Genomic DNA, 27,006 nt, shown 5'->3' with positions numbered 1-27,006 from the left:
TCGCAATGCCAGAGTCCCCCGTGAACAGGCCTGGGTGGGCCCGTTTGGCCCGTTTACTGTAAGATTAAAGTTCTTTTGGAGCAGCAGGGCTGGGTGTGAATTGAATTTTTAAGTCAGGCTTAGCATTTTATAAACCCTTCTTTCCTAATTTTATCATTTTATGTAATGCAGAGTGCATTCCGCATAACAAGAACATCTGCTAAGGTGTTCCAAATAAAGAAATTCCATCATTTTAAACGGGGCCTTCCCATCAGGAGGTCATTACTAGGACTTTTGGAATTCTGCCTGTTTACCTTACAGTTGTAAAGGCTTGGAAACAACACAAGTTTGGGCCTCTTCTACCCTCCCCTTAGCTACGCCATCGCTGTCTGTAGGTTATTTGTATTGAATCCACCTGATAACCTGACTACCTGCTTGTGTTTCAGTGCAATTATGTGGTCCCCGCAACCCTCGTCATCATCATTTTCATCTGCTTCCAACAAAAGTCCTACGTCTCCTCAACGAACCTCCCAGTTCTGGCTTTGCTGCTGCTGCTCTACGGGTAAGTGTGCCCGACGTGTGTGTGGTCGTCTGACAGCCTTAAGGACGCCCTGCACCTGCCGTTACACTGCCAGGGGTCTCAACCTAATTTATTGGAGTCCTTCTTTTATTGCATATGTGGGTGAGTGTGTGTCAATGTGGGTGCTCTATTCTGCTGGTCAGTATGGTGGTCTCATCATCTGCTTATGTACTTTCTCTGCACCAAAGAGCCTATGTGACCAGTCACTATTGAATAAGTGGAGGTCAAGGTGGTCTTACAGAAGAAAGGGCAGAGCAGGGTCTTTATTATTAGGAGGCTGAGCTACTTTAATGTGAGAATTGACCTCCTTCACATCTTCTACGACTCTGTGATGGCCGGTGTGGTGGGCTGGGCTAGTCACATCACTTCAAGAGAGGACCACCGAATCATAAAGCTAATTAAAAAGGCAGCCTCAGTTATAGGACACACTCTGGACCCCCTGGAGGTCATAGCAAAAGTGAGGATTAAAACAAATAATAATAATAATAGTTAATAATAATAATAATGCTTAACGTGTATGTAGTGCTTTCCTTGTTATCCAAAGTTCTCTCCACGCAGGGAGGACCCAGGAAATGAACCCACAATCTCCTTACTACCACTGTGCCACCTGCGCAGTGGGCAAAACTGAGTGCCGTTATGAACAAAGCTGCACGTCCTGTCACTGGCACACAACAACACTGCGGACTTTCAGGCAACGAGTCACTCAGCAGAAGGGTGTCAAGAAATACGACTGGGGGTCCTTCATACCAACAGCTATATGCCTGTATAGAGCCACACTGGGACTGGCACTGCTATAGGTAGATGTGAAAGGTGCCATATAATAAATAGATAGATAGATAGATTTGAAAGGCACTATATAATGGATAGACAGATCAATAGATATATATGAAAGGCATTATATAATAGATAGATAGATATGAAAGGTGATATATGATAGATAAATAGATAGATAGATAGATAAGAAAGGCACTATATAATAGATAGATAGATAGATTTGAAACGCACTATATAATGGATAGACAGATCAATAGATATATATGAAAGACATTATCTAATAGATAGATAGATATGAAAGGTGCTATATGATAGATAGATAGATAGATAGATAGATAGATAGATAGATAGATAAGAAAGGCACTATATAATAGATATAGATTTGAAAGGCACTATATAATGGATAGACAGATCAATAGATATATATGAAAGACATTATCTAATAGATAGATAGATATGAAAGGTGCTATATGATAGATAGATAGATAGATAGATAGATAGATAGATAGATAGATAGATAGATAGATAGATAAGAAAGGCACTATATAATAGATATAGATTTGAAAGGCACTATATAATGGATAGACAGATCAATAGATATATATGAAAGACATTATCTAATAGATAGATAGATATGAAAGGTGCTATATGATAGATAGATAGATAGATAAGAAAGGCACTATATAATAGATAGATAGATTGATTTGAAAGGCACTATATAATGGATAGACAGATCAATAGATATATATAAAAGGCATTATATAGATAGATAGATATGAAAGGTGCTATATGATAGATAGATAGATAAGAAAGGCACTATATAATAGATATAGATTTGAAAGGCACTATATAATGGATAGACAGATCAATAGATATATATGAAAGACATTATCTAATAGATAGATAGATATGAAAGGTGCTATATGATAGATAGATAGATAGATAAGAAAGGCACTATATAATAGATAGATAGATTGATTTGAAAGGCACTATATAATGGATAGACAGATCAATAGATATATATAAAAGGCATTATATAGATAGATAGATATGAAAGGTGCTATATGATAGATAGATAGATAAGAAAGGCACTATATAATAGATATAGATTTGAAAGGCACTATATAATGGATAGACAGATCAATAGATATATATGTAAGGCATTATATAATACATAGATAGATAGATATGAAAGGTGCTATATAATAGATAGTGAAAGGTGCTATATAATAGATAGATGTGAAAGACACTATATATTGGATAGATAGATCAATTGATATATATGAAAGGCATTATATAATAGATAGATAGATATGAAAGGTGCTATATGATAGGTAGATAGATATATAAATAGATATGAAAGGCACTATATAATTCATAGATAGACACACTACAGTCTGAACAGACACCAGAATGACTAAAATGAAAGAAAATTAAAAAGAAAGAAAAACTTCTGACGTCACAGTCACAGTGAGACATTTTGCAGACGTATTCCAGTTTTTATGAAAGCCCCCTCGCGTTTCTTAACACACTTGTGCTGAATGTCTCATTGGTGTGTGTCCAAGTGAGGATGTGCAGCATTGTTCATAATGGCACTCAGTTTTGTTTTCATTTTCCTCTTCTATGATCTCCGGGTGGTCCAGAGTGTGTTTTATAACTGAGCCTGCCCTGTTAATTATTTTGTTGTTTCGGTGGTCCTCTCTTGCAGTCACCCCACCGTCCATCAGAGAGTAGTAGAAGGCGTCAAGGATGTCACTTCCCACATTAAAGGAACGCAGTCCCCTAAGGAAAGAGATCTCAGATTTAGCTGTCATCGTGTTAATATTGAACGTTTTTCGGCAAGCGTTGTGTTTTAGGGGCACACAATCAGAAATCCAATGTGTCAGTCTCGCCGTGCGATGCTTCACAAATCTCTAGAACTCTTCTTCTCTCTCTATATATATATAATCCAGCGTCTGTTTGTCTGTCCGCTTTTCACGAGAGAACTACTTTAACGGATTTAGATCGGGTTTTTTTCTAGAAGTTGATTTTCCGACTACTGTCATTGCTCTAAGTATCAGAGTTCGCTTGCGGTGCCGAGTTATTCGCACTAATCTGAGAGAGAGACACAGCGGGCCGAGGGGAGGGGGAAGTGTGATGTTAGAAGTGGGGAGCCGGGCGGGACCCCCCTCGCTGCCCTGTTTCCCTTCTAACCCTCTGGGGGAATGGCCAGTACCAGATATAGAAATGGACGATAATAAAAACACTTGACTATATTCCATGTGGTTATGTTTTCCATAAAAAGACGCCTTGTGTTTTCTTTTTTTATTTTCACAGGTGGTCCATTACCCCCCTGATGTACCCTGCGTCATTCCTCTTTAAAATTCCCAGCACGGCATACGTGGTGCTCACCAGTGTGAACCTTTTCATTGGAATTAACGGCAGTGTGGCAACTTTCGTCCTTGAACTCTTCACCAATAACGTGAGTGACCTTTGGTTTTAGGAGGGATTGTTTTAACGGAGGCAGCACGGTGGCACGATGGGTAGCGCTGCCCGGGTTCTCCCTGCGTGGAGTTTGCATGTTCTCCCCGTGTCTGCCTGGGTTTCCTCTGGGTGCTCCGGTTTCCTCCTACAGTCCAAAGACATGCAGGTTAGGTGGATTGACGATTCTAAATTGGCCCTAGTGTGTGCTTGGTGTGTGTGTGTGTGTGTGTGTGTCCTGAGGTGGGTTGGCGCCCTGCCCGGGATTGATTCCTGCCTTGTGCCCTGTGTTGGCTGGGATTGGCTCCAGCAGAACCCCGTGACCCTGTGTTCGGATTCAGCGGGTTGGATAATGGATGGATGGATGTTTAACGGAGGGTGGCACAGTGGGTAGCGCTGCCCGGGTTCTCCCTGCGTGGAGTTTGCATGTTCTCCCTGTGTCTGCGTGGGTTTCCTCCAACAGTCCACAGGTGCATTGGCTATTCTAAATTGGCCCTAGTGTGTGCTTGGTGTGTGTGTGTGTGTCCTGCGGTGGGTTGGCGCCCTGCCCGGGTTTGTTTCCTGCCTTGTGCCCTGTGTTGGCTGGGATTGGCTCCAGCAGACCCCCTTGACCCTGTAGTTAGGATATAGCGGGTTGGATAATGGATGGATGTTTTAACGGATTGTCATAAATTGGATTTTCTTAGACATTTTTCTCGTGTGTGTCTTTACAAACAATCGATAAGTGGGGAGCCTAGTAAATGACCTGACTTGTAGAAAGTAACCTTCTCTGCGGTGCCGTGACGCTTGACTTGTCACCCTTTGTCCACTTTTGTCCCCATCCATGTGACTAATGCGCTCACGTCACTCCGATGATGTCCCCTTCTCTTTTCCAACAGAAACTGAACAGCATTAATGAGATCCTCAAGTCGGTGTTTCTCATCTTTCCCCATTTCTGCTTGGGCCGTGGACTCATCGACATGGTGAAAAACCAAGCCATGGCAGATGCCCTGGAAAGATTTGGTAAGTGGCTGCCAATTTGATTATCTAGAAGACAATGGGCCACAAAGGGGCCTGAGGGAGGGTGGGCTGCACTGTATGGCTGGGTCTGTCTTAGAAAAGCCACACCAGGATAATCAGGACTGGCTTCTCCAGTTGGATCCTGGTCTGAAGATGCAGGAAATGCCAACTGGCATCTAGCCAGCTGCTGGCAAGCCAAGCATGACATGTGCTCACTTAATTCAATTACAAAGGCTAGCAGACACACCCTGGGCCTGTTCCTGCCTGCAGATCGAATCCCGTGTCCTTTAGTGTTACCCGTCACCATAATCCATTCGTTCATTCCTCCATTTTCCGTCCAGGATGGTTAATAACAGAAATTGATGAAGTGTAATGAGGGGCGAGTGCCAAGAATAAGGAGGAAGGAAAGGAAAGGAAAGGAAGCAGTGAAAAGAATGGAAAAACAACAGGACTGGATGAACTGCCAGTAGAACTGTGGGAGAGTTTAGGAGGGGCAGGAGGAGATGTGTGGTGGGATCTCATACAGAGGATCAAAGAACGGGAGAGGATATCAGAGGAGTGGGGGGGGGGGACAGTGGGATGGGGTGAGAAGGGGCACATTCAGGAAGGATGTCACACACGGTTACATTTTTGGGAGAGGGTTATAGAGAGAAGGGGTAGGGAAGAGACCACCATTTGTAGGTAGGGGGAGCAATTTGTTTTTTTTGCCACTGAGTTGAACAACTGATGCAGTCTTTGCATTGAGACCCCTCTTGGAGAAGCATCTAGAAAAACAGAGAGGTTTACCTATGGTGGTCTTCGATGTGGAGAAAGTCTGGTGGTGCATGAGAGAGACAGGAGGGTCAGAGAAGTGTGTGTGAGGGATGTGAGGAACTTGGGGGGTCAGGGGTGACAGACAAGACCCCAGTAAGAGTAGGGGTCTTCTTCCAGTCCTGACCTCTTTGATCTGGTCTTGGGTGTGTTGAGTCATGTGATAGAAGACCAAGCCCCTCCCCCACAGTGCAGGCCAAGTGATGATGACATTCTGTGGCACCAGAAATGAGGAAGTTAGAAGAACGGAGAAGAACTTTGGAAGACATAAGACTGAAGATAAGTAAGAAGAAGAAGACGGAGTTTATGAGTGTTTAATGATGAGGATCAGGGATTGAAAAATTGGCCTGCAGGGAGAGCCATTGAGAAGAGTGGAGATGTTTCAGTATGTCGGATCAGCGGTAGACCAAGGTGGAGAATTAGATGCTGAGGTGACTCACTAGAGTGTAGTGTGGATGGAACCATTGGATGAAGGTATCAGGAGTGTTGTGTGATCCCAGAAGTTTGAATGTTTGAGGTTTTGAAGACCACCAGTGACGTATGATATGGTCTGTGAAGGGGGCACAGCAGAAGAAGAAGTTGGACGTGGAAGAAATGAGAACATGGAGATGGATGTGTGGAGTTACAAAAGGAGGGACAGAACAAGAAATGAGACCATCAGAGGTGCAACAAAAGTGGGAGAGAAAGTCCAGGGAAGGAGGTTGAAGTGGTGTGGACATGTGATGAGGAGAGACCAGGAATATGTGGGCAAAAGACTGATGGGAGTGGAAGTCCAGGAGAAGAGAAAGCAATGGAGGCCAAAGCAGAGGTAGATGGAGAAAGTTTAAAGAAGATTTGAAGGAGTCGGGGCTGACTGGGGAAGGAGGTGTTTGAAGAAGGTTGGGAAGAGATGAGGATGAGGAGGGGGAAGAAGAAGAAGAAGTGTGATGTTTCATTACGTTCCATGCTCATTCAGTGTAGAATGCGGTTTCAGGCCTGCCGTCATCTCTGATGTCAGAACAGCACGGTTCACTTTTTGTGTTCATGGCGTTACATGAAATGACTCGTTACTTAAATTCAAGGAGACGCCTAGCATTTTGTTTGAGTCGGGTATGTCATTAATAGTCATGGCACACACCGTGTGGCACAGGTGACAGAGACCCAACAAATCCAAAATAAGCGGAGGGGCCAAACCCGTTTGAATAAAACAAGAAGAAAAATCAAATAAAACCGACAGGCGTTGGCCATCACATGACAGTCACCTCAAGCTTCAGCCTGTAGTGGCCTCAAAAGGCTCAAGGGGGAGCTCTGGGTATTCGGGTCCAAAACACAACCCCCTAGCTGTTATATCGTCTGGACCGGGAGGGGCGGGGCTTCTCTAGCTCAGCTGCACTCATTGGGCGCTTTGTGGGGGGGAGGAGACAAGACGGCGCCCCCTTCTTGTTTCTGAGTGGTACTGCATACCACATTTGAGCCCCGAAGGCGATCCTCTGGCACTCAGGTGTCAAATCTGATTTGCCCAAACAAATTTTACATTTAGGATGTTTTACTTTACAGACGGGACCACAGGCACGTGGAACAAGCGGCCAAGTCGTGTGGTGGACAGGAGGACTTATGGAGCTTTTAAATGGTATTATGGAAGAACTGAGTAGGCAGGACTGGCAAAGTTTGGTGGGCCGAATGTCCTCTTCTCGTCCAGCACCCCAGTAACTCCTAATGAAAAACAATCACTGCTTGGGATACGATGCCAGTGTTTCTCCACCCACCCAGTATTTCCCATGCAACCCCCCCAGTCCTCGTCCGTGATAGTCAGAGTGGGCCGAGGGGGGCTCCTTCATTGGTTCAACTGGAGAACTATATCAGTTGTGATGACAAATCAGTTAGGTGACCCACTGTGGCCCACTGCCCTACCCGACTACCATAAACAAAAATGGCAACCAGTGAGTCACTGGAGACCCCACCATCACTATGACCCAGTGGTTGAGCAACGCTGTATGATGCCACAGCCATTTATAAGTGCAGGTATCATAAGAAGCCTGAAGCGTAAATGTGTGCCAGTCGTTCCCATCTCAGTAAGCGGGCCTTCCAAATTGTAAATTCATTTTTTATCCCAGGGGACTCGTGCGTCTGCTGTTTTCATGTTAAGGCCACAGGAGGAATTCGACGATGTTGTCCTGGCACAGGAATGGCTGCCAAGTTGAAGGAGATGAGCAGGAGGAGGAAATGCAAGCCAAGCAGAGAAGCGAAACCAAAAAAATCAGTCCTGACGTTCATCTGAACCAAACCGCTAAACCACCGCAGAAAGCAGAAGTCAAGAACCTGGGGGTCTAAACAGCAACGCTGATGGCGTGCGAGAAGCTGGGCTTAGTAAGGCTCTGAACAAACACTCGAATGGTGCCGACTCTTAGATAACAGCAGACCACGGAATGGCCGAATTCTGACAACAAGGAAATGGTGATGGAAGGGACACGACATAAATCTCGAATCCCTGATAACAGTTTCTGTGAAATAAACGAAACAAATGCAGATATCAGATTAGGGGCTTCAGACAAGCCATACTGGGAAATGACCAGCGAGACAAAGGCTTAAAGTGACAAAAAGATAAGAGAAAGATGAAAACCTGGGGAAATGACAGTGCAGGGCGATGAGCCACCGGAGACTGCTGACCTCTGACCCAGTGAGAAGTTAAATATTAAGTTTGTATGTGTTGCTTCATGTAATAATAATGATGATGATTATTATTATTATAACAATAATTATAATAATAATAAATAAGATAATATGATGATAATAACAACAATAATAATGATGATGATGATAATAATTATAACAATAATAATAATAAATAAAGATAATAATATGATGATGGGGTGGCATGGTGGCGCAGTGGGTAGCGCCGGGTTTGCTTCCCTGGTCCTCCCTGCGTGGAGTTTGCATGTTCTCCCCGTGTCTGCGTGGGTTTCCTCCCACAGTCCAAAAACATGCAGGGGAGGTGGATTGGCAATCCTAAATTGTCCTTAATGTGTGCTTGGTGTGTGTGTGCCCTGTGGTGGGCTGGCACCCTGCCCGGGGTTTGTTTCCTGCCTTGCGCCCTGTGTTAGCTGGGATTGGCTCCAGCAGACCCCCGTGACCCTGTAGTTGGGATATAGCGGGTTGGATAATGGATAGGATAAATAATATGATAATAATAATTATTAAAATAATGATAATAATAACATTAATGATGATGATGATAATAATAATTATAATAGCAATAATTTTAAAATATAATAACAATAATGCTGATGATAATAATAATAATTATTATAACAATAATAATAATAAATAATGATAATAATAATAACATTAATGATGATGATGATAATAATTATAACAATAATAATAAATAATGATAATAATAGTTATGATAATGATGATAATAATAATAATTATTATAACAATAATAATAATAAATAATGATAATAATAATAACATTAATGATGATGATGATAATAATTATAACAATAATAATAAATAATGATAATAATAATTATAATAATAATGATAATAATAATAATAATTATAATGATGATACTTGTAATAATAATAACAATAATTGTAAAAATAATAATGATGATAATAACAATAATTTTAAAATAATAATAATAGCAATAATTATAAAAATAACCATAATGATAATAATAATAACAATAATAATAATGCTGATGATAATAATAATTATAATAATAATAATTGTATAATAATATAATAATTATAATAATAATGATAATATTATGTGTCTACATTTATATGGCGCTTTTCTCACTAAGCACCGTTAGCATGGGAAAGGCGCTACATAAATAAAATGTATTATTATTATTTTTATTACTTAAAGCACTTTTCATTGTGAGTGGGGTGCCACTTCAACCACCACTAATGGGCAGTGCCCACCTGGATGATGTGACGGCAGCCATGTTAGTGCCAGTCCGCTCACCACACTTTAGCTGTTAAGTGGTGAAGGGATGAGAGACAGTTTAGCCAGCTAAGAGACAGGGGGTGTGATTAGGGAGCCTTTCATGGAGGGCAGTTTAGCCGGGACATCGAGATACACTCTGTGAAGGATGTCCAGGGGTCTTGAATGGCCACAGAGAATCAGGATGTCATTTTTACATCTCATCCGAATGATGGCGCCATTTTAACAGCACAGTGTACCCGTCACTACACTGGGGCATTGGGATCCACTCACAGACCACAAGGTAAGCGCCCCCTGCTGGCCTCACCAACACCTCTTATGGCAGGGAAGCCACGCTTTTCCTAAGTGGTTTCCCACCCAAGTGCTGGCCGGGCCCAAACACCCTTACCTTCAGGTGGCTGACCTCTTCTGAAGTGCAGGTCTCATGGCTGCTTTATATGAGTGTGCGTGTCGTATTTTGAGTAGATCTGTTATGTACGGTTTGTCATGACTGTGATTTTGTTTTGTGTGTTGTGACAGATAGGGGGCACCACCGAGCCCCAAACCACCATGATGACAGTCACAAGTTCAAAACAGAAGGATTTTTATGTTGCCAGTACCTCACAAAGGTTTCTTGACACGACATGCAAACGCAGTTCCACACACACACACTTCTTCTTTCCTTCCTTCTCTTTCACCATTCACCTCCCGCCAGCGAGTGTTGTCTTCCTTATTCCCGACTCCTACTGCGGGGGGGCTGGATGGCTTCCTGTTATGTCAGACCCAGGGGTACTAACAGTGCCAGGGCACAGCCCAAAGGAAGCAGCTCTGGGTCAGGTGACGGTCCTGAAAAGAAGGGATTGTGAATCCCTGCAGCGCCCCCTGGTGGCCCCCATGGAATACAGCACTACACTACAACTCCCATCATGCCCTGCAGGGCTCCACATGGGATGCTTCCATCTAGTGGATGGTGGATAAAAATGTACCAAATTAGGAGCCATCTCCCACTGCTCCCTTATCTTGTCCTCCCATCCGGGTAAGCGTCCCATACTCATCCCTGCCGGGACCTCCGATAATCCTGCCTGGCACTTTCAGTCTCTGTATTTTTTAATGGTTGCTTTTAGCTTCTTTTGTTCAGCACTTTAGTTCAATTTTGGCTCTTTTGAATGTGCTTTATTAATAAAGTTTGACTTGACTTAAATATTGATTTGTTTATACAATTAATCTAAATCCCACCCTTTTTTTTTTTTTTAGGGGAGAATCGCTTCGTCTCTCCGCTGTCCTGGGACATGGTTGGCAGAAACCTGTTTGCCATGGCCATAGAGGGGGTTGTCTTCTTCCTTATTACGCTGCTGATCCAGTACAGATTCTTCATCAAGCCAAGGTAGGCGATCTGCTTACAAGTGCGTAACCTGGCAAAGGGCACACGGCGGACGCGGAATAAACCCTGAGGGGTTTTCTCGTACCCAGAATGCAGTCGGTTTGACGTGGGCCTGGCACATTAGAATGTTAAATCTTATTCCTGGTGTCACGGTGGTAAGGCTGCCGCCTCGCAGTAAAGGAGGCCGGGGTCCGCATCCCATGTGGAGTGGGCATGTTCTCCCCGTGTCTGCGTGGGGTTTGCACCTGCCATCCCAACACATGCAGTTTGGGTGAATCGGTGGTCCTAAATTGGCCCATGTGTGTGTGGTGTGTGTGTGTCCATCCTGTGATGGACTGGCACCACCCTGTGCTGGGTTAGGTCCTGCCATACAGGTTAGATGAATCGGTGGTCCTAAATTGGCCCCTGTGTGTGTGTGTGTCCCGCTTTGCTCCTTATGGTAGGTGGGATCAGCTCCAGCAGCCCCCCCCCCCCCCCACAACATCCCCTGAGACCCCTGGTCTGGACATAGTTGAATGAAACTGCAAAATGACAAAATTTCAAAATGGCCGACTTCACACCCGGACGCTGCATAATTAACCCCGCGTGCACTTTTTTTTTTTTTTTTTTTATTTTGACAGACATGTGTCCGCCAAACTTCCGCCCATCAACGATGAAGACGAAGACGTGGCCAAAGAGCGGCAGAGAATATTAGGCGGTGGAGGCCAGAGTGACATTCTCGAAGTCAGAGAGCTGACAAAGGTGGGTCTTTAGGTTTCTTCACATTTAAATAAATAACGCAGCCATGCCACCTGCACTGCAGAAGAAGACATCCATCTGAAGCGAACAAAGCATGTAATTCCAGGTCTGTGCCAGCAGGGGGCTCACACATTCATTCATTTTCTATCGCTTAACCAAAGTTGGGTCTTGGCAGTGAGGCCCATGCGTCCCTTTCCCCGACTCATACTGTGGGAGCCCAAGGCGTTCTCAGGGCCCTCCCAGCAAGCACTGGGTCTCCGCCAAGCTGGTAGTGCCCATCCTCACAGGTGGCGCAGTGGTAGTGCTGCTGCTTTGCAGTAAGGAGACTGTGGAAGATTGTGGGTTCGCTTCCCGGTTCCTCTCTGTGTGGATAGCGCTTTGAGTACTGAGAAAAGCGCTATATAAATGTAATGAATTATTATTATTATTAAAACCTCCACAGGGTGGCATCCATATCAGATGCCCCAACCGCCTTGATGGGCCCCTCTCGTTCCAGAGGGTCAGTGGCTCCACTCCGCACTTCTCACCCTGTCACTAAATGAGAGCCCACCCACCCGGTGGAAGAGGCTCATTTTTGCCCACTTGTGCCCCCTGAGGTCATTCTATCAGTCATCACCCCAAAGCTCATGACCACAGTTGAGGGTTGTAGATCAACTGGTAAATCGAGAGCTTTGCCTTCTGACTCGGCTCCTTCTTCTTCCTCAGTATGGATATAGTGAGCTCGTAACTACGCTCGCTGCCCCCATCCCTGTTCCCCTCACGTGTGAATAAGACCCCCAAGGTATTTAAGCTTCTATTTAAACTTGTTGTATCACACAGAATAAAAAAAAGCACAGGGGACCCCCAGAGCCAGAATTTTGGGTTGTTATTTTGGGGTCTTACTTATTTTGTCTGTATGATCCCAGAGAGCAACTATGCCAAATTTGACCAAGTTAAAGGGGCTGTGTATGCGAGTCATGGACGCTACCCAGTGACCCGAGATGAAGACTGGACCCCTTCAGTACTCTTGGGTACCACTGACATGACTTTGTGTTGCTCATGGGGTCCCGAATGAGGCACATGACCTGCATTGTGAGGAAGCGTCAGTCAGGTGGCGCGATTACCCGAGGGTGGTCCGGCTCACAGGACCAAGGGGACACCCACATGACACCTGGCTGTGGCAGATAGAGAGTAATTTCCTGGTTGTGGACCACGTGACTACCTGGGGGGTTGCCAACTGGGATGCCAAGCTGTTTCATTGTCTGGTGGGTACGTTTGCTCCTCATGGTAGGTGGGATCAGCTCCAGCACGCCCCCCCGCCCCCTCTTACTGTTACTCTGGATTTCTTTTTTAGGTGTACAGAATGAAGCGCAAGCCCGCAGTGGATAGACTTTGTGTTGGAATTCCACCAGGAGAGGTAAGAAGAAATCTAAAAGTGAAATGGTAAAGACATTACAGCCGAGAGTGCGCCACGGGTTCAACTTCTACCTGACGGCGATGTATGCTTAGTGGTGCTGTCACATCCGAGGGAGGAGAAAATATCTGGAGAGTGTGTGGTGACCGTCCGGGTCAGCTCCACACTTCCTGGTCACTTCTTGAACCCGGAACTGTCGATAATCGTAAATCCAAGATGAGTCGGGCAAATGAGGACTGACACACACACACACACATCTGGTCAGCTAGGGGTTGGTGCAAATGGGCGTCAAGTGCTTGTATTTAAACCAAACAAAAAGATCCTCCATAAACGAATAATCCAATAAAATCGGTGAACGGTCCGTGAGTTCAGATTCCATAAATAATCTCAGGGTTTAGGGGTTTGTGTTTGGTTAAACCAGAATAAATAACTCAAGTCGTCCGGTCCCTGATTCGCTTTCTCCCAAGCTCACCCCATGGCTTGCTCAGCCGGTGCAGACACCAGCAGCTGTGGTCCTCCATTGGAGTCGGCTGTCCTCCCGTCTGTCCAGCTCATCTCTCCAGGCGTCCCTAAAGAGGACTCCACTGCCATCGTACTCGCTCCTCCAATTAATTGCCGGGTATCAATCCCCCCCGTAGAGCGCCAATCGTTCCTTCTTCCTCGGGGCTGCCGACCTCTCTGCCCACTCTCTCCAGAAGACTCTCAGGCACCCGACACTGCGCTGAACTTGGGGTCCTCCCTTTTTCTGATCCCTTTGTGGCCTTCGGCTCCTTTTATAACCCTGAATGAGTGCGGCTGCTGTCCTCCGCCGAGGTGTGAATGAGACACCCGACTGACGTAAAATGAGCACTCGGCCAAGCAGCCCAATCAACCCCAGAGGGTTATGTGCACTCGCACCAGCCACAGACCTCTTATCACATACACTGTGTGTTTGGACCTTAATTACGTTTTCACACACTTGCGGTCAGTTCTTTGTGGAATGACAGGCCTAAGGGTTATGAAAATGGTGTCTGAATTTTGGAAATGTCACGTAAGCCCAATGAGGTTCTCTTTACTTTCTTTTCTTTTGCAGTGCTTTGGACTTCTTGGTGTCAACGGTGCTGGGAAGACAACCACTTTCAAAATGCTGACCGGAGACACGGACATCACAGCGGGAGAGGCCTTCTTAAACAGCAAGAGGTGAGACTCTAATTGTCACACTCGGGGGCACAGAGACCCCCTACTGGTGTCACATTGATTTGAAGGACTTGGTCGCCACGAGCTCCGCTCCTTTAAGTTGTGCTACAAAAGCACATGGAAGGAGAAGAAGAAGAATAGATCAAGTGTATCATATTATGCGTGTCTTTTTATTGATTTATTTTTATTTTTATTTTCTATTTTTTATTTTACTATTATTTATTTATTATTTTATTTTATTATTTATTTTTATTTTATTACTATTTATTTTTTAATTTTATTTTTTATTTTATTATTTCATTCTTTATTTTTCATAATTTTTATTTTTATTTATTTATTTTATTATATATTTATTTTTATCTTATTATTTTATTTATTTCTTTTTTATTTCATTTATTTTATTTTTTAGTATTTTTTTTATTACTATTTATTTATTTATTTTTTAATTTTATTTATTTATTTTTATCTTATTGTTTATTTATTTTTTATTTTATTATTCTTTTTTTATTATTTTATTAATTATTTTTATTTTTTATTTTATTTATTTTTATCTTATCTATTTATTTTTTTCATTTATTATTTACTATTTTAATTTTATTTTATTTTATTATTTGTTTATTATTTTTTATCTTTTTATTTTATTTTTTTATTATTTACTATTTTAGTTTTATTTTATTATTTATTATTTATTTATTTTTTATTTTTATTTATTTATTTTATTATATATTTATTTTTATCTTATTATTATTTTATTTCTTTTTTATTTCATTTATTTTATTTTTTAGTATTTATTTATTTATTTTTTAATTTTATTATTTTATTTTTCTTCATTTTTTATTTTTTATTTTATTTATTTTTTATCTTATCTATTTATTTTTTTAATTTATTATTTACTATTTTAATTTAATTTTATTATTTGTTTATTATTTTTTATCTTATATTTTTATTTTATTTTTTATTATTTACTATTTTAGTTTTATTTTATTATTTATTTATTTAGTTATTTATTTATTTTTATTATTTATTTATTATTTTATTTTATTATTTATTTTATTGTTATTTTTATTTATCTCATTATTTATTTTATTTTTTAAATGTATTTATTTTATTTTTATTTTATTATTGTTTTATCTTATTATTTTTGTCTTATTTATTTTTTTATTTGTTTTTTTTTTCTATTTATTTTTTTCTTTTGATTAGCCGACATACAGTTGAAAAGAGCCTGCTGCCAGTGTAAAGATGTTATTCCATAAATTCCCCACTTCTGTCCTGTTTAACCCATCGTCTGCAGTGCAGTCACAGTCTTTGCAGCACAGCATTTCAATAATGGGGATGAGGATGGAATAAAAACGAACGCTTTGCCGTCTTCCCTTAGAGTGGGACAAGCAGCATCCTGTGTGGTGAAAGGCACTAGCAGGACCCACAAGGAATGGAAAAAATGTTAAGTTGATCAACCCATGTCAGTAATATGGCACCTGGGATTATAAAGACCGATACAGAGCCCTCCATAATGTTTAGGACAAAGTCCCCCTTTTCCTTGATTTCCCCCTCTGCGCCACCGTTTAAAATTACAAGTCAAGTAATTCAGATGTCGTGATTAAAGTGCACCTTACAGACTTTACTTTAAGGGGATTTGCAGACATTTTGGTCACACCACATTTTTTTCTAGATGGTCCCCCCAATTTCAGGGGTTGGCACCATATTGTTTGTGACACAGCAATGGCAGATCTGTTACAGCCGTTGTCACATTTAGCACTTTGTCGCATATCCCAGCATGCAATGACTGCTTGACGTCTGCCATTCACAGACATCAGCAGGTGTTGAGGGTCTTCCCTGGTGATGCTTTGCCAGGCCTCTCATGTGGCCATCTACAGCTCCTGCTCGTTTTGGGGAGGCTTGTCCCCCTTAAGTTTTCTCTTCAGCATATGGAAGGCCTGCTCAGTTGGATTAAAATCGGGTGACTGGCTTGACCATTCCAGAATTTTCTGTTTTCTAACTTTGGAGAGCTCCTGTGTGGCCTCAGCAGTGTGTTTGTCTCATTATCTTCTTCTTGGATGTTTGGGGGCACATACTGGAACTTGAGCAGATCGAGTAATTCTGTCATTGTGCCACTGCTGTCATCAAAGAAGAGAAGTGTGCCAGGACCTGTGGCAGCCATACATGCTTAAGTCATTACACCCCCAGCACCGCCATGTTTAACAGATGAGGTGGTCTGCTCTGGGTCTCGGGCAGTTCCTTGTCATCTTCACCATCACTCTGATGAGGTTCATCTTTGTCTCATCGGCCCACAAGACCTTTTCCCAGAATTCTGCAGGCTCTTTGACGTCCTTTGTCACAAACTGCCATCCTGTTTTTGTGGTGTCCATCTTGCTGTGTGGCCCCCTCTGTGTTTCTGTTCATGAAGTCTTCTGCCCCCTGAAGTCTGTTTCTGGTCTGTCGGACAGGCATAGGGGTCTTTTTCTTGACCACAGTGAGGATTCTTCTGTCGTCAGCATTGGTGGTCTTCCTTGGCCCACCAGTCCCTTTGTGATTTTTGAGCCCACCCGTGTGTTCTTTCTTCATCCTGATATCCCAGACAGTTGATTTTGGTCATCCTCCGGTTTTACTGACATCTCTGATGGTTTGATTCTTGTGTTTCGTAATCTGAATTGTAAATTGTTAGGTTTTTAGTCAAAGGATTGATGAAGGAGTGCAGAGTTGAGTCTGGTCATCAGTTCAGTTGAAGAAAATAAAACGCTTATTTTAAAATTGAATGTTTTCTGTTTTTGTGTGCAGTGTCCTCTCACAGATTCATGAAGTCCACCAAAGCATGGGGTACTGTCCGCAGTTTGATGCGATCAACGAGCTGCTTACTGGGAGGGAGCACCTGGAGTTTTATGCCATACTGCGTGGTGTTCCAGAAAAAGAAGTTTGTAAGGTAAGGTGCTCAACACTGCAGGCACTCAGTCCACCTTCATGAAAAGCCAAGTGTCAGTGTGTCCATCCAGCTGCATTGTCTCTGTGGCACATGACTAGCATTAGCACTGCTTTCATGAATCTCATATCAAATGGCATCTAACAGATGTGCCATCTGTTGGAATGGAAAAGGTGCAGTCCCACACCAAATGGCATATAACATGCGGCATCTGTTGGAATGGAAAATGCAAAGTCCCATAACAAATAGCATTTAACAGATGCACCATATGTTGGAATGGCAAATATAATGTTCCACAACAAATGGCATATAATTGATGTACCATCTGTTGGAATGACACATGCAGTGTCCCATAACACATGGCATATAGCAGCTGCGCCATCTCTTGGAATGAAAAATTCCATGCATTTTATTACTACGTCTCAGTTAGATATTCAAAAGGTGGCAAATTACTATCATTGGCGCTGCTTTTATGAATCTCATACCAAATGGCATATAACGAATGTGCCATCTGTTGAATTGGAAAATGTAATGTCCCTCACCAAATGGCACATAACATGCACCATCTGTTGGAATGGAAAATTCAATGTCCCATACCAAATGGCAAATAACAGATGTGCAGTCAGAAATGTAATGCATTTTATTCTTACAAATGTGTGTGTTGCTCCATCTGTTGAAATGTGAAAGGCAATGTATTTTATTACTACAAATGATTATGATGCTCCATGTGTTGGAATGAAAAATGTGGTGCACTTTATTACTACTATGTCTCTGTTGTCCATCAGGTGGCACATCACAAACATTAACGCTGCTTTTACAAATCCCATGCCAAATGACATATAACAGATGCGCCATCAGTTGCAATCCTTTATCCTTACAAATGTGTGTAATGTGCCATCTGTTTGCGCCATCTGTTGGAATGAGAAATGTAATGCATTTCATTCTTCCAAATGTTTGTGATGCACCATCTGTTGGAATGCGAAAGGTAATGTATTTTATTACTACAAATGTCTGTGTTGCGCCATCTGTTGGACTGAAAAATGAAAATCATTTTATTCTTAAAAGTGTTTGTGACACGCCATCAGTTGCAATCAGAAATGTAATGCATTTGATTCTTTCATATATGTGGGATGTGCCATCTGTTTGCTCCATCTGTTGGAATGAAAAATGTAAAGCATTTTAGTCTTACAAGTGTTTACGATGCGACATCAGTTGGAGTGACAAATGCAATGCATTTTATTACTACTGTGTCTCTGTTATCCATCAAATGGCGCATCACAAACATTAGTGCTGCTTTTATAAATCCCATAACAAACAACATATAACTGATGCGCCATCAGTTGCAATCAGAAATGTAATACATTTTATTCTTACAAATGTGTTTGATGCGCCATCTGTTGGAATGAAAAATGTAATGCATTTTATTCTAACAAGTGTTTGTGATGCATCATCTGTTAAAATGCGAAAGGCAGTGTATTTTATTATTACAAATGTTCGTGATGCGCCATCTGTTGGAATGAAAAATATAAAGCATTTTAGTCTTACAAGTGTTTACGATGCGACATCAGTTGGAGTGACAAATGCAATGCATTTTATTACTACTGTGTCTCTGTTATCCATCAGATGGCACATCACAAACCTTAGTGCTGCTTTTATAAATCCCATACCAAACGACATATAACTGATGCGCCATCAGTTGCAATGCAGAAATGTAATTCATTTTATTCTTACAAATGTGTGTGATGTGCAATCTGTTGGAATGAGAAATGTAATGCATTTCATTCTTACAAATGTTTGTGATGCGCCATCTGTTGGAATGAAAAATGTAAAGCATTTTATTCATACAAGTGTTTACGATGCACCCTCTGTTGGAATAAAAAATGCAAAGCATTTTATTCTTACAAATAGTTGTGATGCACCATCTGTTGGAATGTAAACGGTAATGTATTTTATTACTACAAATGTCTGTTATGCGCCATCTGTTGGAATGAAAAATGTAAAGCATTTTATTCGTACAAGTGTTTACGATGCACCATCTGTTGGAATGTTGGAATGAAAAATGTAAAGCATTTTATTCTTACAAATGTTTATAATGCACCATCTGTTGGAGTGACAAATGCAATGCATTTTATTATTACATGCTTTATAAAATCCATTCCAATAGATGAGGCACCACAAACTTTAATGCTTGGGTCTATGCTGATTACTTTGATTTCAACTCATTTCCAATAAAGCAGATGCAGGACCTTTGTGGAGTGTTATTAGAGCTGGACTGCCCTTATGATTTTTGTTGGTTTTACCAGTATTGTATGAGCTGGGTTGGCAAGTGTCTTACAGTACTTGTGTGACCAGCTTGAAATCAACAGGCCTCTATCTCATTTTATTAACATGAACTCATTTACTTTCATTCGGGCAGATTTAGAAATTGCATACTTAGACAGTTTTCAGATGTTTAAGAGATTCTGAGCCCTGGCAGCATAGAGCATAGAAATCATCCCAAAACGAGGTCAAGCAATCGAGCCATCAGGGAAGGAAGTGAAACCCTTTTTGAGAAGACGATAAGAGAAAGCGGAAATCTTTGTCCCAGATCTCTGAGTTGCTTAAGCGGCGGTTTGTGGCGTGGGCGAGGGGGGGGCAGTTTTGGGTAACGAAATGTTTTTCTTTCCTGTCAGATTGCTGAGTGGGGAATCCGCAAGCTTGGGCTCATAAAGTACATGGACAGGAATGCTGCCAATTACAGTGGAGGGAACAGGCGCAAGCTGTCTACCGCCATCGCTCTGATTGGAGGACCACCCGTTGTGTTTTTGGTCAGTATCAGAGGATCCCCCCCCCCCACCCCATACTCTCCCTAATCTCTAATCCAATTCTTGCACAGCTTGATATTTCAGCAATGACTGAAATGTATCCAGTATGTGTTGCCGGTTCAGTCAAAGCCCCCCCGTTGAAAACCAGCAGCTGTTGACTGGCTTTGTCTGTTTCAGGATGAACCAACGACCGGAATGGATCCGAAAGCTCGCAGGGCCTTGTGGAACACCATCCTCAGCATCATCAAAGAAGGCCGCTCCGTGGTGCTCACCTCGCACAGGTAAAGACCCTCCATGACACCTCCATCCACAAGAACTGGGGGATGTGGGAGGCTGGTGGACACACAGAATGATGACAGGGAAGGTGTAAGCATAAGTTTGATATGTCACTGTGCTCTGTGCCAATCTGTCTTATAAAAGCCTGATCTTGTTACTCACACGTGGTACAGCAGACACGACGCACTGCCAAGCAAGCCATATGACAGAAAGACAGACAGACTGGGACAAATGGACGCCATGCGCAGTCAGACTATCTGTTAAGTCAGCCCAGAATTGCGTCCTTGTTTGGGAATTGCTAAGGGGGTCCTGGACGTAGAGGAACAGTATAAAGCCTTGGCACATTGCCTGGCACACCTTTGAAGCCAACGAACAGATGGAAGACATCGCCACCTGTTCCTGAGAATGCCTTCCACGCCTGCTTTGACAACACCGACAGGTTCCACTCCAGGGCCGGGTCTTGCCACTGGCATCACTGTTGTCACCATTGTTCAACATGAGGACGAGAGCTGTGCCAATGAAAGTCATAGAAGCCATCGTGAGGCTGAAACACGAGAATCAGACCATCAGAGACGTCAATAAGACCTGAGGATGAACGAAATCAACTGAATACCAGGAAGAAGAAAGAAAAGACACTGGTGGGCTCAGGAATCACAAAGGGACTGGTGGGCCAAGGAAGACCTCCGCTGCTGCTGGCAGAAGAAAAAGCCCCCAGACGCCTGTCCAGCAGATCAGAAACAGACTTCAGGAGGGGGGCCGATGTGTGTGTCAGAGACGACTATCAGCAGAACAGTTTGTGAAAAAGGACGTCAAAGAGCCTGCAGAATTCTGGGAAAAGGTCTTGAGGACCAATGAGACAAAGATGAACCTCATTAGAGTGACGATGTGAAGGAAATGCCCGAGATCCAAAGCACACCACCTCATCTGTTAAACATGGCGCTGCTGGGGGGGTCTTATGGCTTGGGCATGTATGGCTGCCTGGCACAGTTCTCTTCATTGGTGATGGAGCTCCTGATGGCACAATGAATTCTGCAAGGTGTGCAAAGTGGCCAAGAACATGAAAGAGGGTGCAGGGTCCAATCAGAAGGCAAGTCATGTGATCCGCACAAGCCAATCGGAGCCTGCATTTTTACAAAACTCCTCCTGTTCACCCATCGACACCGTATCAGTGTTGGTGTGAAGGAGCCCCCCCCCCCCCCAGTCACATTTCTTGACCCACTTTTGCCCAATGATTTGTTGGCTGAAAGTCCTCAGTGTTGCGGTGTCGCTGAGAGGATGTGCAGCGTTGTTCATAATGGCACTCAGTTTTGTCTTCCTTCTCTCCTCCTCTAAGACTCTGGAGAGCTTTCTCTAAAGTCTGTGATGACGGGGGGGGGGGGGGGGGATTTAAAGACCCCGGGGATGTGTGGACTAAAAGGTGAACACGGAGGAGAATAATGTCAGCTTTTATTTTTTAAACAGATAGGTAGCGGTGTGGACGTAACTGAAACGGCCTCCTCAGTGCCAGTCACTCAGACATGTGGCTCCCTTGGAATTAACACACCAGCCTCTGATTGGTGGGCCGCGCTGTCAGTCAGCCATCTTTACCGCCACTGGGAATTAACCCTTTCGTTCCCGCCTTCCTGTGCTTGTGTGCTGCTTTATATTTCTATGGCCTCCGTACAACTTGGATGTCTTTCACTGCCATCTCGGGCCTAAAGTGTAGTAAACCGGGACTGGCGTCCATTTTGTCAGGCTGTGGTCTGATTTTGTATTTTAAGGAGCCATATTTTAATGAACACCTTTATTTATTTTTTTGCTATTTGCAGTATGGAAGAATGTGAAGCACTCTGCACCCGGATGGCAATCATGGTGAACGGCAGGTTTAGATGCTTGGGCAGCGTGCAGCACCTGAAGAACAGGTAATAATAATAATTCTTTACATTTATATAGCGCTTTTCTCACTACTCAAGGTACAGACCCCCCCCATTGTCTCACCGTTTTATCTTGATTTTAATAACAAATGAGGACAGCTAAGTTGGTCCTTATTTTCCGTAGAGGGTGTCACTATATGCCCAAACAAAATGGCTCTTGGAGAGCCTAGCAGTGCATTAGCAAACGCTAAAATAAAAAATCAATAAGGTACACGAGGGCAGTGCATGAGTGACACTGGGAATCGGGACAGCAGAAGACGTGAAGACACAGTAAGGCCTGCACTCTCGCTGTAATTCATCACCCTTCTCCTCCTCCTTCTTCTTCTTTCCAGGTTCGGCGATGGATACACCATCATCTTGCGAGTGGCGGGTCCAAACCCTAATCTGACGCCGGTGATGGAGTTCATAGAGAGTGAGCTTCCCGGCAGCGTGCTGAAGGAGAAACACCGGAACATGCTGCAGTATCAGCTGCCGTCCTCCCTCTCGTCTCTGGCCACCATATTTAGCATCCTCTCCAAAAACAAGGAGCAGCTCAGGATAGAAGACTACTCCGTGTCACAGACCACTCTTGACCAAGTAAGACGTCTCTCTGTCTCTCTCTCGCTTCACTCTGCTTTGTGTCACCGCTTGCCTGCTTTTTTGAAAAAGAAAAAAAAAAAAAGCTGCCCCCCCCCAACACAAGAGTCCAGAAATGATAAAACACAACACAAGAAATCAACGGCTTTAAATAAGAAAATCTAAATTGGTGGGGGGGCTCCCTGAACTGACCCCCCCACCCAAAAACCCCTAACACAAGAGTCCAAAAATGATAAAACACTACACAAGAAATCAACGGCTTTAAATAAGAAAATCTAAACTGGGGGGGCTCCCTGAACTGACCCCCCCACCCAAAAACCCCTAACACAAGAGTCCAAAAATGATAAAACACTGCACAAGAAATCAACGGCTTTAAATAAGAAAATCTAAACTGGGGGGGCTCCCTGAACTGACCCCCCCACCCAAAAACCCCTAACACAAGAGTCCAAAAATGATAAAACACTACACAAGAAATCAACAGCTTTAAATAACAAAATCTAAACTGGGGGGGGCTAACCAACCCCTAATACCAACACGGGGGTCCAACAATCATTCAAACACTACACAAGAAATAAAAGGCTTTAAATAACAAAATGTAAATGGTGGGGGGGGGGGCTTTGAGCTGTTTTTCCCCATATCCCTAACACTAACACAGGGGTCCAAAAATGATGAAGACTATACAAAAAATAAAACAATTATGAAGGCATCCTTGAGCTGTCATACCCCCACCTCCCAAACCTCTAACACCAACACAGGGGCACAAAAATGATTAATAAGAAAACTTAAATTGCGGAGGTGCCATTGAGCTGCAACCCCCCCCCCCCCCCCCCACAACTAACACCAACATAGGGAACATCCAGAAACTAAAAACTATACAAAATATAAAACACTTTAATAACAAAACCTGAACTGTGGGGTTCCCCTTTGAGCTGCCCCCCCAAAAAAAAAACACAGGGGTCCAAATAAAGTACTAACAGAATAACACAATAATAACAAAATTTCAACTGTTGGGGTTACCTTAAGCTGCCCCCCCAAAAAAAAGCCCTTACACCAACACAAGGGTCCAAAAATGATAAAAGTTCTTTAATAACAAAACCTAAATTGTGGGGGCTTCCTTGAGCTGCCCCCCTAAACCCCCAACACAGGGGTCCAAAAATGATGAACGTTCCTAAATTGTGGGGGCTTCCTTGAGCTGCCCCCCTAAACCCCTGACACCGACACAGTGGTCCAAAAATGATGGAAACCATACAAAATCTAAAACCATTTTACGAAGGACATTAAAAAAGTCTCCGCCCTTCTATATTTTCGTTGGACACGGTGAAGGCGGGAGGAGTCGTGATTGGTCGTGTCTGAGGGTGTCATGTGACCAGTTCTGTCTGCTGCCCTTGCAGTTTAGTATCAGAGTTGTTTTATTTTTGAAATTCTTAATAAAGAGATGGAAACTTTTTGAGGGTCCCTCGTATTAAGAAAATGTAAACAAGTGCCACAGGGATACCATCTGCAAGGTGTCTTACCCACCAGGGGGGGTAAACGTTAATATTTAACATTATACATAGTTATTGTCTGTTTTTTTTTTTTTTCACCTGTATTATTATCATTCTTTAATTTAATATTATTTATTGTATCAGTATGCTGCTGCTGAAGAATGCGAATTTCCCATTGGGATTAATAAAGTATCTATCTATCTATCTATCTATCTATCTATCTATCTATCTATCTATCTATCTATCTATCTATCTACTGGGGGTCCCGGAGTGGTGATACATTACAAATGTGTTTGACAGGGGGGCACAGCAGTTAACTCCGCTGCCCAACGGGTCCACTCGTGACCAATGTGACGTTTGCACGTCTTACATCTCCAGAGACGTACCTGATTGGTCCACTGGTGGGGGCAAGTGTGAATGTGAGTGGCCTCTGATTGGTCCCCCAAATGCATTACAAAGAATGACTTGGGTTGGACAGTGAAATCTTGCACTGTGATTGGTTGATTTTTGTTTGTTTTTTTTAATTTTGTATTTATTTGTTTTTTCTTCTTCTTCTCCGCAGGTATTTGTAAATTTTGCAAAGGACCAAAGTGATGAAGACCACTCAAAAGACATTTCACTGCACAGAAAGGAAGCTGTGTTAGATATTTCACTTCTTAAATCTTTCTTACAAGATGAGAATGTAAAAGAGAGTAACGTGTGAGCTGGTAACTGGAGACACTGGAGTGAACACTGGGAAGCACCAAGGCTTTGGTTCTTTATTTTTTTTTTAAATTTTTTCCCACTCCCCCTCCAATCCCATTTATTTGAGAGGATGGTGGGGGGGTGGTGGGGATATTGGGACAGCAATGGACTGAGAAGAAAGGAATCAGTAGAAGAACCTGCTGAAAATACTCAATGCACGCCAATGCAAGTCAATGCAAATATTCCACTTGTTCTCGTATGGAGGCGGTGCCTCGTTTCTTATTTCATTTAAATCGTTAGAAAGTCAAAAGCAAAAAAGACATAAAAAACTTGAAGAGTTAGGTCTTGTTGCATATTGTTTCATTTTTTTTAGCGTTTTTTTTGGATGAACGGCTCGGCTGTTTTCACGTGTCATGACAGGGACACCCGCATCACCGCTGACTGGAGCGTTTTGAACCGTTCAGGCTGTACGTGTTCGACGGCGTTGGAACGCATTTATTGCACATGACGAGAGGAGTGTTGGCGGGCGTCTTTACAAATCGTTCGTTCGTTTTTATTATTTTCTTGTTTACTGTTCCGTTTACTCAAAAGCCAATCCAGCATTAGTGACCGTTAGCCTCTCCTCGGTAGCCGCCGACTGTAAATGTGTCACACTCCACGCGCGCACAAACGCAGACTGCCAGGTTGTTGGGTCCGGACGAGGACTTATTTATTAATCGTCGGCGTTCACGGCGTCGACTGTACGTGAATTTTTATTTAAAAGAAAAAAAAATCATTTCCGAGTTTCTCGTCAACCACTCGGAATCCTCAAAGCCGTAAAAAAACACAAAAATTTGCACGCGGCTGCTGTTATCCTGGCCGGTTTTCTTTTTTTGCCATCCAAAGGGATCCCAGAAGGACCATGCCGAGCTTTTTTTTTTTTTTTTCTTTTTCCCTTTACATTCTTCAGGTCAGCACGTTGTTCCGATGTCGCAGGTATTAAGATTTTCCAATTTCTCAATGGCAAAAGATTTGTAAAGGTTGAACGGGACGTTTGCCGTACGAATCTGTTGTCTGTGAGCGGTGCCTTAAGGAGCGACGACTTGTTATGCAGCACCAGTGCCAAGGTCACCTGCCAGCAGCTGGAAAAAAAAAATGAATGAATAAAGAAATAAAAATACGCAACCCGTCTGCCTGCCACGCCGCGTCACGTCTCATTTCTTGTGTCTGAAACTCAGCGGCGGACTCGGAGCTGCCGCATCTCGGAATGCTTTGTAGTTGGGGTTCTCCTGGGGACAAAGACGGGGACTATGGTTTCCTAAACTTTATACTTTATGTCGGTAAGCTTTGTAGTTTTTATTGGTCCTTCGTTCCAAGCACTTTATACTGTATTTCCTAGTAACAATTTATTTAAATTTCTTTTTATAAACAAAGTATATAAGTATTTGCTAATAAAGAAAATTGTGTCCAAAAAAATTAATTGTTCTTTTTTTTCCCAAACAGTGAACATGATTGTTTTTCAGATTGTTAACTGTTTACACAAAGTATTATGAGACTGTATGGAATTGTCCAATGTTACCTGTAATACTCCAAACTTATTTACAAAATTAAACTTGTCAGATTTTGAGCTGTTTGCACCGGCGTCGTCTTTGTGTTGGATTAAGCAGGTCAACAGTCACACAGCGGTGTCAGTAGTGGGATTTAAATGGTCACAGAATTATGTCAGCAGTGGGATTTAAATGGTCACAGAATGGTGTGAGGAATGGGATTTAAATGGACACAGAATGGTGTGAGTAGTGGGATTTAAATGGTCACAGAATGGTGTCAGCAGTGGGATTTAAATGGTCACAGAATGGAAATGGTCACAGAATGGTGTCAGCAGTGGGACTTAAATGGTCACAGAATGGTGTCAGAAGTGGGATTTAAATGGTCACAGAATGGTGTCAGCGGTAGGATTTAAATGGTTACAGAATGGTGTCAGTAGTGGGATTTAAATAGTCACAGAATGGTGTAAGCAATGGGATTTAAATGGACAGAATGGTGTCAGCAGTGGGATTAAAATGGTTGCAGAATGGTGTCAGCAGTTGGATTTAAATGGTCACAGAATGGTGTCAGCAGTGGGATTTAAATGGTCACAGAATGGTGTTTGCAGTGGGATTTAAATGGACACAGAATG

General features: G+C 42.6%; 1 protein-coding gene across 2 annotated transcripts in view; it reads left to right on the top strand.

Annotated features, from left to right (window-relative positions):
* The window catches only part of abca1a (ATP-binding cassette, sub-family A (ABC1), member 1A), a 156,567-nt gene extending 130,110 nt beyond the window's left edge, over positions 1-26,457 (top strand). For both annotated transcript variants that reach the window (XM_051929872.1, XM_028805887.2), the window contains exons 38-50: positions 426-541; positions 3,650-3,794; positions 4,672-4,795; positions 10,767-10,896; positions 11,514-11,634; positions 12,965-13,027; positions 14,097-14,203; positions 16,976-17,117; positions 19,787-19,921; positions 20,096-20,199; positions 22,003-22,095; positions 22,440-22,683; positions 24,730-26,457. In XM_051929872.1, the coding sequence (XP_051785832.1) occupies positions 426-541; positions 3,650-3,794; positions 4,672-4,795; positions 10,767-10,896; positions 11,514-11,634; positions 12,965-13,027; positions 14,097-14,203; positions 16,976-17,117; positions 19,787-19,921; positions 20,096-20,199; positions 22,003-22,095; positions 22,440-22,683; positions 24,730-24,870 (1,665 nt within the window). In that variant the 3' untranslated portion in view covers positions 24,871-26,457. The remainder of the gene's footprint in view (positions 1-425; positions 542-3,649; positions 3,795-4,671; positions 4,796-10,766; positions 10,897-11,513; positions 11,635-12,964; positions 13,028-14,096; positions 14,204-16,975; positions 17,118-19,786; positions 19,922-20,095; positions 20,200-22,002; positions 22,096-22,439; positions 22,684-24,729) is intronic.
* Positions 26,458-27,006: the final 549 nt, after the last annotated feature.

Source organism: Erpetoichthys calabaricus, chromosome 7, assembly GCF_900747795.2.
Source record: "Erpetoichthys calabaricus chromosome 7, fErpCal1.3, whole genome shotgun sequence".
Taxonomy (NCBI): Eukaryota; Metazoa; Chordata; class Cladistia; order Polypteriformes; family Polypteridae; genus Erpetoichthys; species Erpetoichthys calabaricus.
The sequence above is the reverse complement of the archived record's forward strand: the minus strand, read 5'-3'. Positions and strand labels throughout refer to the sequence as shown.